Here is a 12,102-nt window from a genome sequence, read left to right on the forward strand (position 1 = left end):
GCTGGACATCAACTCCAAGCAGTGCCAACCCAATGGCTATTGGTGAATAATGCTAAATGTTAGGGTCTAGCCCTCCATATCATGTTGCAGAATTAGCAATGTTTGGTTTCTTCCAATAATTGGGAGAATTCTTAATTGTATAGAAAGAGATCTACGTTAACTTTTTTTGGGAGGGGAGTTAATTTTCTTCATGTAGAGAATTTAGCATGTGTGAAAACATTCTTTTCTCTCCTTCAGCTTTTTTCCGTCATTCAAGCATGTTATTTCCCAACACAGTCACTTACCTTCATCTGTTAACGATTCCATGGATTCATTTACCCGGCAGATTTTGTTCAAGGAGTCTGTTGATTGGGAGAGAAATTTCCGCGTATGAAGGATACTTTCATCGTTTCCGACTCTGCCAGGACAAGAAACACGGAAAAGAGAGTAAACTACCGAGAAGCAGTGTTGTCCACCAAAAGTTAGATTCAACATCAAAATGAGACACCATGTTATGATTGGGAAAATTGCATGATTACATAATTTGTGTCTGATGTATTAATTATATCTGGCACGACAATGTTTCTATCTATCTATCTATCTATCTATCTATCTATCTATCTATCTATGTACCTACCTCCTACCTACTTACCTATCTATCTACACTATCTAACTAAACCATCTATCTACACTATCTATCTACTCTATCATCTATCTATCTATCTATCTATCTATCTATCATCTATCTATCTAAACCATCTATCTACACGATCTATCTACACTATCTGTCTATCTATACTATTTATCTAAACCATCTATCTACATTATCTACTCTATCTATCTGTCTGTCTGTCTATCTACACTATCTATCTACACTACCTATCTACACTATCTATCTACACTATCTATCTATCTATCTATCTATCTATCTATCTATCTATCTATCTATCTATCTATCTATCTATCTAAACACATACATGATGAAGTACAATGAACACTGTGCCATTTGTGCAGTGAACATAGGAAGGGGTCTTTTGTATATTGAGTGAGACCAATAACACCTCTTCCCCAAATCCTCTCATCCAGGATCATCTTTTAAGTGGAAAAGATAAACCCCGAATTTGGAACCTTCTTCCCACAGGCTTCACTTGTTCAATCTTCAGCACCACTGACCACGCACGTCTTAAATGGAATCCCCGCTCCAAAAAGCAAGGCAGCAAACAAATAAGTTCTTACCCAGCAATGTTCTGAATGGAGACACTCTTTGAAAGGGAGAGGTTCTGCTGGGATCGCCTACTATTGAACACTGTCGTCGTTATGTTCTCATCGGGGGCAAGAATTGCCGATCTGGGTCGCTCTTTTGGCTGAGAACCTGCAGGGAAAACACCAGCAGAGACAGCAAGAGGTTTAGTGAGAGATCAGGCTCAATTCAGTATTTAGAATATCAACATCAAAGCTGATGCCATCCAGGATCCAGACGTTATTGGATGAGATGATTGGACAGAAAATTGGATACAAACTGGAACTTTTCCTATTGGGAATCACGAAAGAGAAATATAGTAAAGAGGTGGATCTATTTAATAGTACATATTATGATGGCAGCACGAATGGTTCTTGCCCAACAATAGAAAAATAGAGAAATCCCTGAAGAAGGTGAGGTGATAAAGAAAATACTGACTTGTGCTAAAATGGATAGATTGACTTTGGAATTGAAAAATAAATTACAAGATATGGAATAAATTTTATCAATGGTGGGAGCAGAAAGGATGGACCCAAAATAAAAAATAATTAGGATTTGTAGAATAGATAATTGAGGTTATATAAATAATTATAATGGAATACGATGGATAATACAATGGATATAAGTTAACTGTATAAATGTATACAAGATATGTATCATATACTTTAGTATGTATGGCAAAAATTATGCCAGTACAACCACACCATGTCCAATATTTTATTGGATGTAATCAATAAAATATTTTTAAAAAAGCTGACGCCAACCAGAGCATAGCACAACTCCAAGAAGTAGTGCAAAATTGGAAGTCTACAAAAATCACCAAAAGTCAGACACAACTGAATGGATAACATCTCTATCATCCTCCTTGTTTGGAGTTTGTTTGAAAAATCCTTTTGAAAAGTGCGGATTTATTTTCTAAATTAACAAGCACGCTCTTTTCCCCAGGTGTTTTGTAGTGTGAATTTAACAGAGCACGATTATAAAAACTAGCTGGATACGCAACCAAATGGCAAGCTTTGGGAAACTTATGCCAAGAAGGGGAGGGGGGGAAGAGATACTCACTCTTATTTCTCATAATTACTGTGGGCAATGAAGAAGTATCGTGAGGCTGAAGACCGCTTGGGTTTTTCTGGAGCTGAAGTAGAAAAGATTAGAAAAAAAAATGCTATAATATGAATTCCGTTCACACGTCATGCTAAGCTAAGGTTTCAGAGGGGTTTGGCTGAGTTTATGTAACAAATTAAGACATCAATCATGGTTTATGAATCACAGTGACTGTTTCATGCCACAAACATCAAGATAAAGCCCATCAGACTCATGAATGAGAATTCAAAATGTGCATTATTATTTTTTTTATCTCAATCCCACTTAGAAGAAAAATCCTTCAAAATGTTTGAGGGGTCAAAGAACTGAAACTCTCACACAATGATACAATTGCCACATAGATAGGAAAAAAAATTAAGTGGCCTAAAACTGAAAACTTTCCTTGCATTTAAAAAAAAAATATTTCTGCTATCTAAAAGTTTCTAGCCTTCAAAATACTAGAAATTTCTGGATGTTGTTAAATGATCTCCTAAGTGGACTCAAAAAAACTACAGTTCTTCAAGAATGTTTTGTTCTATAGATAGAATAGAACACCAGATCTACCGATACTAGCATTTACATAGACAGGCCTCAGCAAATCTGGCTTATGACAGATTTATTGCAAATAAATTACTGTAGCAGAGGAAGAATTCAAGTTGGACAGTTCCGGTAATTGATTGCAACAGAATGAACTAGTGAAGAGCCCACAGGCACAAATGAAATAAATGAACATAAATTTACCGTATCTTCCTTCTCCTGCTTGTGCTATAATCACAATGAACTACACAGCAGTTATGAAGTGGATTTGAATAGAATGATATCACAAATAAAATAGCAATAATAGGATTATTATTGCATCTCGAGATGGAATAAGACACAGGATTCCTGACACTAACCTTGATCTATTGGAAGTCCTAGCCACAGTGAAACAGTAGTTTGCTTGCATTTTTTTCCCTGCAACCAAGAAGGCTAGACATTTATTTTAAAGAAAACAATAACAAACTGAAGATATTTCAGAGCCCTAATAAGCCTGCATATATGAAAATTGGACGGTTTTTTCTCCTTCCCAGGTTACAATCGTGCATTTTCAGATATATACATATATCCACACAGGTGAATATATTGAAGGGAAAAAAATCCAGAAGAATACTTACTTTCATTTTGACCTTGGCACAACTAGCCACATTCTCTTTGCAGCTTTTATGGACAATGGCACTACAATCTGCGGAAAACAAAGAGCACATCTTTAATGTGTAGCCAACGAGAAAGTCAGCCGTCATACAGGGTTCATATTCCCATTCATTGCATCTCATCATTCATAACTGCAACTTTCCCAAATGGAAATAACGATGAAGATAGATACTTTTTCCTAGACTTTCTTTGAGCTCCCTTAATTTTTTCTTTGCAATCTTTAAAACTTAAAAAAAAAAAAAAAAAAGAATCCACAGCATGAGCCAAGTCCTGTAAATTCTTGATCAGATTTCCATCGATAATTTCTTTATAACAGGCAGTGGTCAGCTCTTGCATCCAGAATAAAAAAGAGATAGCTGAAAAGCTTATTTAAAAGTCATAAGAGTGAGCAACCTTCCCTCTTCTCCCCAAAATATGCATTTGGAAATATCCATAGTTGGGAGGTCATTCTAATCTCCTAAAGGAAGTTGTTCCCCAGAGCAGGGGCCACTGTGGAAAAAAACTATCTTCTAGTCCTTGCCAGCCAATACTCTTTGGCTGATGGGATTTGCAGTGTACTCAATTCTAATCCTAGCCATCCTCTTCAACTGCATTTGCAAGCTTAGCCCCAATTAGTCAGCAAGCATCTCAAGCACCATTTCAACTTGTAAGATTGCAATACTGTCCAATGCCATCAAGGGGGTACTCCTGTCAAGAGGAAAGCAAATTGCTCTGGACTCTTCCTATAGTTGTGTGGTTGGGCAATAAGAAAACATGTGATAGGTTGACCTTTAATGCTCACTCTTATTTTTGCCTTAGTCAATACTAGTGAACTGGCAAGTTCAGGTTCCCAAAGCAGGAATTTCTCCTTGAAGGTAACATGATTCAGTTTCGGTTTTCTAAACCTGAAGTGGCACATATGGAGGGGAAATACTTCATTGAGTCATTACCAATTATCCAGAAACACAAATCGCATTTAATGCATAACACTGCTTAAACAGAATATACAGAGAGATTGTTTCAGAATTCAACTGATAGATTCTGTTAATAACCAGGAAAGGTCAAAATTCTTTAACAGAACTGTACAAGGAACTTCCTCCATCTTTTCTGCATACACTGAGTTGGCCCAGAAGTCACTACTGGCAGTAACAATAATAGTAATGTCAAGTGTATTTTACTAGAACATGAATGGAATATGAAAACATTTTGGGCATATTTTTCACTTTTCAGTTGGTCAATTCAAATTGGTCAGCCATTGTTCCAGATTCTCCTACCATTGTCATCTCTCCTGGCATCAAAAGGGCAAGCAATGATGGTAATTTTATGCACATAATTATTTTCAGAAATGTATTCTATTTCCTATTCATTCCAGTGCACAAAGTGGGGGGAGGGGGGAATTACTCACTTGCACAGACGAATGAATCTTTGTTGAAGGGCTTGAGACAGTGGTAGCAACTGACGGGACCCACGGTTGAGATGACACTGAAGAGATGTCCATTTAGTATCTTGTTGTCTTTGTCTTTTTCCTTGGAGTCTTTATCCCGTTCCTTCAGTTTCTCTTTCTCTTTCTCCTAAAAAAAAGAAGTGCATGGAGGACATTCATAACATAAAATAAAGTGTGTGTGTGTGTGTGTGTGTAAAAATGATGTTCTTTCATGTGCAAGGCAGCATGTATTCAGGGACATCATCATCAAGAAATGAGTTCCATATGCCAAAGATGCAAGCAGTTGTCCTTCAACTTAATGTTCAGCAAGTCAACTGTGAGTCATTGGCTGCAGACACCCAAGGGCAACGCTCACATTGCTTTGAATCAGTCCTCATCACCTAGGCTATCAATATGTAGGAACATAATAAATTATCTTATCCTGAGTCAGAACTGTAGCTTGGAATTATGTGGCAGCAGACATCCAGGGTTTCAAGCAAGAATTTTTCCTACCCTTGAGAAACAACCTGCGAGTTCACACCATGAGTTCTATCACCAGATTTTATGAACTTCTAGAAGAGATTGTTCTACTTTGATGTGAGAACTGAGCTCTACAGGAAGGTGGGTTCTGTAAATGTAAAACTTTGCGGTTAGTGCTAGGAAGAAGGAAGCCTATTTTGATTTTGCTCCTGCATACTCTTAAAACTATAGCATCCGAGACAAGATAGCTCCCTCTATTCTTCTAAATTACTCTTTCAATCAAGAAAGTTAAAAATCTAACATTAAAACCAACGTGCTGCAAAGGAGGTTTCCTATAAAGAGTGAAGGTACACACTCAGTGGCTAAGATTGTCGATCAGAAAGGTTGGCAGTTCGGTGGTTCAAATCCCTAGCACCGTGTAACGGAGTGAGCTCCCATTATTTGTCCCAGCTTCTGCCAACCTAACAGTTCGAAAGCATGTAAAAAAAATGCAAGTAGAAAAATAGGGACCACTTTGATGGGAAGGGAACAGCGTTCCGTGCGCCTTTGCCATTTAGTCATGCTGGCCACATGACCACAGAGATGTCTTTGGACAGCGCTGGTTCTTTGGCTTTGTAATGGAGATGAGCACCGCCCCCTAGAGCCAGAAACAACTAGCACGTATATGCGAGGGGAATCCTTACCATAATGTAATAATATTATCCACAGATAGAGGAAGGTGGAACTTCAAGAAAAACATCAGCCTACTTGGAATGAGTTAAAATGCTGTTTGGAGATGCTATACTGTATATCAGTAGCATTGATTTCATTGTTGTAAAGTTAGATATTTTTTTCCCCCAGTAAAAGCAAAAAAAGTGTCATGAACCTCCCTAAAATTGCCAAGGTCAAGGAGGAATTCTGGTTGTTGTTGCTGGTAAAGTGATTCAAAATAAGTAGTTCATGGCAACTATGAATTATGCAACACCCCCTTACAAGTAATATTCATTACAGGAGCATATACGTAAACATTAAATTGGAAAAACAGTATTTCAGGGCAGGAAGCTTGCCCTGAAATACCTCCAAGAAGCTTTCATGTCCAGATAGGTGGGGATTGCAACTTTTAAAATTCCCCTGTAGCTCAGCTACAGATCAGGTTGGCAGGTAAGGCCTGGGAATTGCAATCGGCAGACAATGAAGAGATTAAGATCAGCTTAAAGATGGCTGAAGGAGGGGCAAGAATCCTCCCTTCAATCCATCTCAGTCTGTGTTTTCCAACTCATGATCTGGAAACTCCTAGATTTTCTTCAGGAGGTTCAAAATAATACCTGAATCTTCCAACTTTGGACCAATGGAAGGGTTGAGGTCCATCTCCTTATTATGCTCACTCTATTATTTTTATGGTCAAATTAGCACTTCAAAAAAGGAACTGACCTCAGGACCACACTTTGTTTAGGATCCCACTCCTATTTGCATGGGGATTACAAAAATGATCAGTTGCAGCCATAGCAATAGCACTTAGACTTAAATAATTAGAGATTGCAAATCAAATCAGATACTATGATGAGCTGCAAAGTGCTCTACCATGAACTTTTGGGCATCTCATGATGTTGGAGAATCCCAGGGAAATAGCAATAGCACTTAGACTTGTATACCACTTTACAGTGCTTTACAGCCCTCTCTAAGTGCTTTACAGAGTCATCATCTTGCCCCCAACAATCTGGGTTCCCATTTTGCCCACCTCGGAAGGATGGAAGGCTGAGTCAACCTTAAGCCTGGTGAGATTCGGACTGCCAAATTGCAGGCAGCCGGCAGCCAGCAGAAGTAGCCGGCAGTACTGCACTCTAACCACCACACCACCACAGCTCAGTCACCTTCATAAACAACTGCTGGCCCTTCTATAACAATCACCAACACCACTTCCTGTATTTTTGAGGAGTGGGGGTCTCTTTCAATCAGTGTTGACTCCCTTGATTTCAGAAGTGATTTGTCCTGGCCTACTTCTTCCTAGGACTGACCTTGGATGAGTAGACACCCCCCCCCCAAAAAAAAATGAGACTAAAACTCCCGGTTTCTAGACTGTTGCCTTCACCCCCTAAAGCCTGCCTGTCTGTCTGTCTGTCTGTCTGTCTGTCTGTCTATCTATCTATCTATCTATCTATCTATCTATCTATCTATCTATCTATCTATCTATCTATCTATCTTTTTAAACACATGATAAAAGCAAGCAGTCATATGGTTAATGTCAGGATAGTTGAAGATGGCAAGGATAAAAAAAAAAGACAGCTGTTGCAATTCTGCTGATGAGGAAAGGCTGAGTCCCCTGGGTAATACATGCAAATACAAGTAAAATGGTATGTAGGATTGCTCTCTTTCTCTCTCTCTCTCTCTCTCTCTTTTTCCTCTCGGCAGAAGGCAAGGCCCATCAGAGGCTGAACACATACCTACAGCTCTGACTGTAGCCCCTCAGGGAAGTCTTATTGGCTTTCCTGGCATGCATTTCAGAAACGAAAAAAACAACTTGGGGAAGTCACCCGTGTTGCAACTGACCAGTCTAAAGCTGCTTTAACATCCACTCTATTTTGACTCTTGCACACCATTTTTTCCCCTAGCATTCCTGAGTTTTCAAAGCCATAGTTTCTCAGAAGAACAACCCAAGCAGACAGCAAGTGCGGAGAGCTGGTTGGTAAGCAGTAAAGCTGAGAATGGCCGGAAATAACTTTAGCAGAACAGGTCTGAATCTGGCACTATTTCTTAGCTAGCAACCACTGAAATTTGCATCCCTTCCAATTATGTGCGAGTTATTCAACAGAAGCTTGGTTGACCATCAGCACTTAGAGAGTAAAGCACTGTAAAGTGGTATTTAGGTGTAAGTGCTATTGCTATGGCTGCAACTGATCATTTTTGTAATCCCCATGCAATTAGGAGTGGGATCCTAAACAAAGTGTGGTCCTGAGGTTTTTTGAAGTGCTAATTTGACCATAAAAATAATAGAGCATCTATTCTAGAAAGGACCGAGTTGAAGCAATAGCTTCAAATAGCTGTAGCAAGCTGACAGACAATATCCAGTATTAGAGATATTCAAAAGACAATTTATATCTCAAAAATAATCCCTACCAATTATGCAAAAGTCATTCAAGAGGGGCTTTGTTGAGTGACAACCATAATACTCTAGAAATGACATGATATCTCAAAAATAGCACTTGATTCTCCCTCTTACAAGCCATCTTTGATACTATGGGGAATCTAACTCTTCATAATCTTTGAGATTTTGAGAAACAATCACCTCAAAGTTATCCTCCTATATTAAGGATCTTGAGCCTAGTTCTCCTCGTGGAAATGCCCACAGACAGACCACTAATGTGTAGAAAGTACATGACCAAATGTTGCCTTCCATACAATGAAATTCAGCCCAGTAAAATTAACATAATATTGGAAAAAAAAACAGCTAAAATGCTCATGCTTTTATTGCCATTAGCAGTTTTTGACATGTGCATTGGGATCTAAACCTCATACAGCTTAGAGCAACATGTTTCATCTAGTGAGACTTTATGCACCCTTGAGAAAACCTTCAATGCCCTAAATAGTTTCCCAATTAATATACGCAGCTTGATGACTAAAGCACAAAATAGAATGTCTTTTCTTTAAAAAAAAAAAAAAGAAAAAAGAAACCAAAAAACGTCAGCCGTGACTTTAATTGCTTCATACCCAGTTCTAAGTCATTGACCAGCTGACTAAGCTACAACTGGCAGGATTGACATATGTTGCTATGTCCTGAACCACAGCTGATATCACAGGTTCATACAATCTTAAACTAAAACATTACAATTTAATATCTCTGTGCCTAATGTAGAAATGGAGTTTGAATCCTTGGTCCCTTATCAAGCTCCCTGTTTTCCCTACTATCTTTTTTTTCTTCCTAATATTATTTCTTTTCTTTTCTTTCTTTGTTATTTAAAACAATGACAAGATATAGCACTTAGCAATAGCACTTAGAATTATAAGCCGCTTCACAGGGCTTTACTCTAAGTGGTTTACAAAGTCAGCATATTTCCCCCAACGATCTGGGCCCTTATTTTACCGACCTTGGAAGGATGGAAGGCTGAATCAACCTAGCCTGTCAGGATCGAACTCCTGACAGTGAGCAGAGTTAACCTGCAGTACTGCATTCTAACCACTGCACCACCAGGGCTCTTATAGCATGGCTCGCAATTTCCAACTCTGGGACTCTCAATGATCATATCATACTCAGACAGCATAGAAAATCACAGCAATAAGTAACCCCAATATCGGTAGCTGAGAAAGTCCAGGAAAAAACAAACTAACAAAACTAATAGGCCAACCATTCCATAAGAGGTCTACTTCCATTCAACAGAAGACGCAAGCTGCAGTCATCATGGGTCAAGGTGGAAGCCATATGAATATCAGGGGGAAACTATTCCAGAGAGCAAGAAGAGAAGACCCATTTCTTGAATGCCATCAGATAATAATTTAATGGATGTAACTTGGAACATAAACATGCAAGTAAAATGGTGGACATCTAACACCTCACTTGCCATCTTGAGGAATTTAGGATTGGCCTCCTGATGACAACCATAACATATTCTCAACATCCCAGGGACAAATAAAAGTCTGTGATCTCAATATCTAAAAACAGTGTGTGGTTTATCAACATCCCCAGGTGCCGAGATGATCTTCAGAGATATTTTTTAGGTTATGTCCTCCAGTTTTTTGCTTTTCTCCATTTCTTTTCTTTCTCTTCTTCAATTTTATCGGGCCTGTTCCCAAATCCTTTTGGACAATTCTTTTCCAGAAAGTGTCATAAAAATATTTTTACCCACATCTACCCAGAAGCAAGCATTTTTGCACATTCTTTTATCCCAGAAATGTCCCATCATAAAACAGCTTTCCCTGAACATGGTGTATTTTTGTACCTCACGTTCACTAATGTGCATATTTTAATACAGAATTTTTCTTTATGAGGTATTTCTTCAGTTGAACAAATTCATGTTTTGGAGTGGGGTGTATTAGCAATGTGGTATACGCATACTGAGAAATGCAAAAGGTCTTAAGACTGCATTAATATGGGGAACCTACTCCATTTCATCTTTCTAAGGTGATGCATGAATTTCATTACTGTGAGAACAATCAACCAGTGGAAGAGCTTGCCTTCAGAAGTTGTCGGTACTCCATTACTGGAAGCTTTCAAAAAGAGACTGGACAGCCATTTATCTGAAATGGTACAGGGCCTCCTTCTTTAGCAGGAGGTTGGAATAGTCTCTTCATACTCTATTATTCTATGTTTTAGGTTAAAATCTTCTTCAAAAATGTCCTCCTATTTATGAAACTCGTGTTTCATCTGTTTTTCTCTCCCTTTCAAATGTTGATATATTTTTGAGCCTTTTTTTAACAGAAAATTCCTGAGAATGTCCCATCTCCAGGTTGTGTTAACAACCATTCACTGTGACATCTTTCTTAGCTGCTGTGTATTTTGTAGTTTTGATGGAAATTTGTTTTTAATTCATTTTAAGATGGCTTGCAACCCAGAGTCACTGGCTGAGATGGGCAGCCACCCAAACTGAATACAGTCAGGAAGACATCTGTCAGGGACAAAGTGGGAAAAACATGTTAGATTGACTCTGAATTAGAATGTTCTTTTACTTTACTTCAAATATCTGCATTAGACTAGGATGCTAGTGTTTCTCTGCTTTGACAAATCCTTTCTATGCTCTTTTATTATTTTTACTGTTTTCAAAATGCTAACTGTCTTTGTCAACCGCTCAAAGGTCTCTGATAATCAGGTAGCTTAAAAATCTAATAAATAATAAGGATAATCAGTCAATCTGACTAGTAGGAGAACAGAAGATTGATCAATATAAAGGAGATTACTGTGCCCTGAGAACAAAGCTGTGTGAATGCAAAGCATATTAACTCTATCACTTCCTTTTGATGTCTACATGCATAGAAATACTTGGCTGCTTCATTTGACTCTTAATCTTCTCACTCAAGAAAACAGTCATTCAACAACTTATTTCTAGCTCTCTGGCCATCCTTTTACCCAGTAACAGGAATTTACTACTGACATTTTGAAGAAAATGTTCCTACTTTGAAGAAAAACATTGTCTAAGTGTTTTGATTTGATTAGTTTGATTAGAAAGACAGAGAGCTACCATAAGCAGATTGAGTCAGAAAACAGGAAATGGTGTTTCACGGGTACAAAAAAGTACAAACAACTATAAAGGCTGGGGAAAAAAACCCACAGTGCCCTATAATTTGGAGTTTAACGAACCACAATTTGTTATATGTAAGAGTTATATAGAAATGAATCTTCTCCAAACTGAGAAGGATAGTAGAGCAGCATATTGCCAAACTGGAATGAAAAACAAGGGTGGGAGACAGTCCAGCCTAGACTCCTCACCAACATCTTAGCTGATACAATCCAGACTAATCAACCAGGCCTTTCCTGACCACCACTGGGGCTGCCACCACTAATCCTCACTACCCAAGCCAAGATAGAAGTTTACCTCCGAATGGAAATGTCCGATCAGTTTCACTGTTATATGGGGCATGTCCGAAAACCGATGCCATTTGAGGGACATGCTGCCCAATGTCGGTGCAAGACAATCCACCCAATATCTATCCATCCATCATGTTAGAGATAAAACAAACCCCAAACACCGATCGTGTTCAGCTGCTCAGCCTGCTGTCATAAAAGGAAGTCAGAAACAAGTTGAGCAAGAGAGAAGGCAGA

The 12,102-nt window shown here is 38.5% G+C and overlaps 1 protein-coding gene across 12 annotated transcripts in view; it reads right to left on the reverse strand.

Annotated features, from left to right (window-relative positions):
* The window catches only part of AKAP13 (A-kinase anchoring protein 13), a 299,586-nt gene that overhangs the window by 26,933 nt on the left and 260,551 nt on the right, over nt 1-12,102 (reverse strand). For all 12 annotated transcript variants that reach the window (XM_026673060.2, XM_087972785.1, XM_087972786.1 and 9 more), the window contains 5 exons: nt 4,878-5,043; nt 3,457-3,524; nt 2,282-2,354; nt 1,216-1,351; nt 285-397 (listed from right to left, as the gene is read on the reverse strand). In XM_026673060.2, the coding sequence (XP_026528845.2) occupies nt 285-397; nt 1,216-1,351; nt 2,282-2,354; nt 3,457-3,524; nt 4,878-5,043 (556 nt within the window). The remainder of the gene's footprint in view (nt 1-284; nt 398-1,215; nt 1,352-2,281; nt 2,355-3,456; nt 3,525-4,877; nt 5,044-12,102) is intronic.

This window comes from Notechis scutatus, chromosome 11, assembly GCF_049901735.1.
Source record: "Notechis scutatus isolate UNSWTSFEM ecotype Mainland chromosome 11, rNotScu1.2, whole genome shotgun sequence".
Taxonomy (NCBI): Eukaryota; Metazoa; Chordata; class Lepidosauria; order Squamata; family Elapidae; genus Notechis; species Notechis scutatus.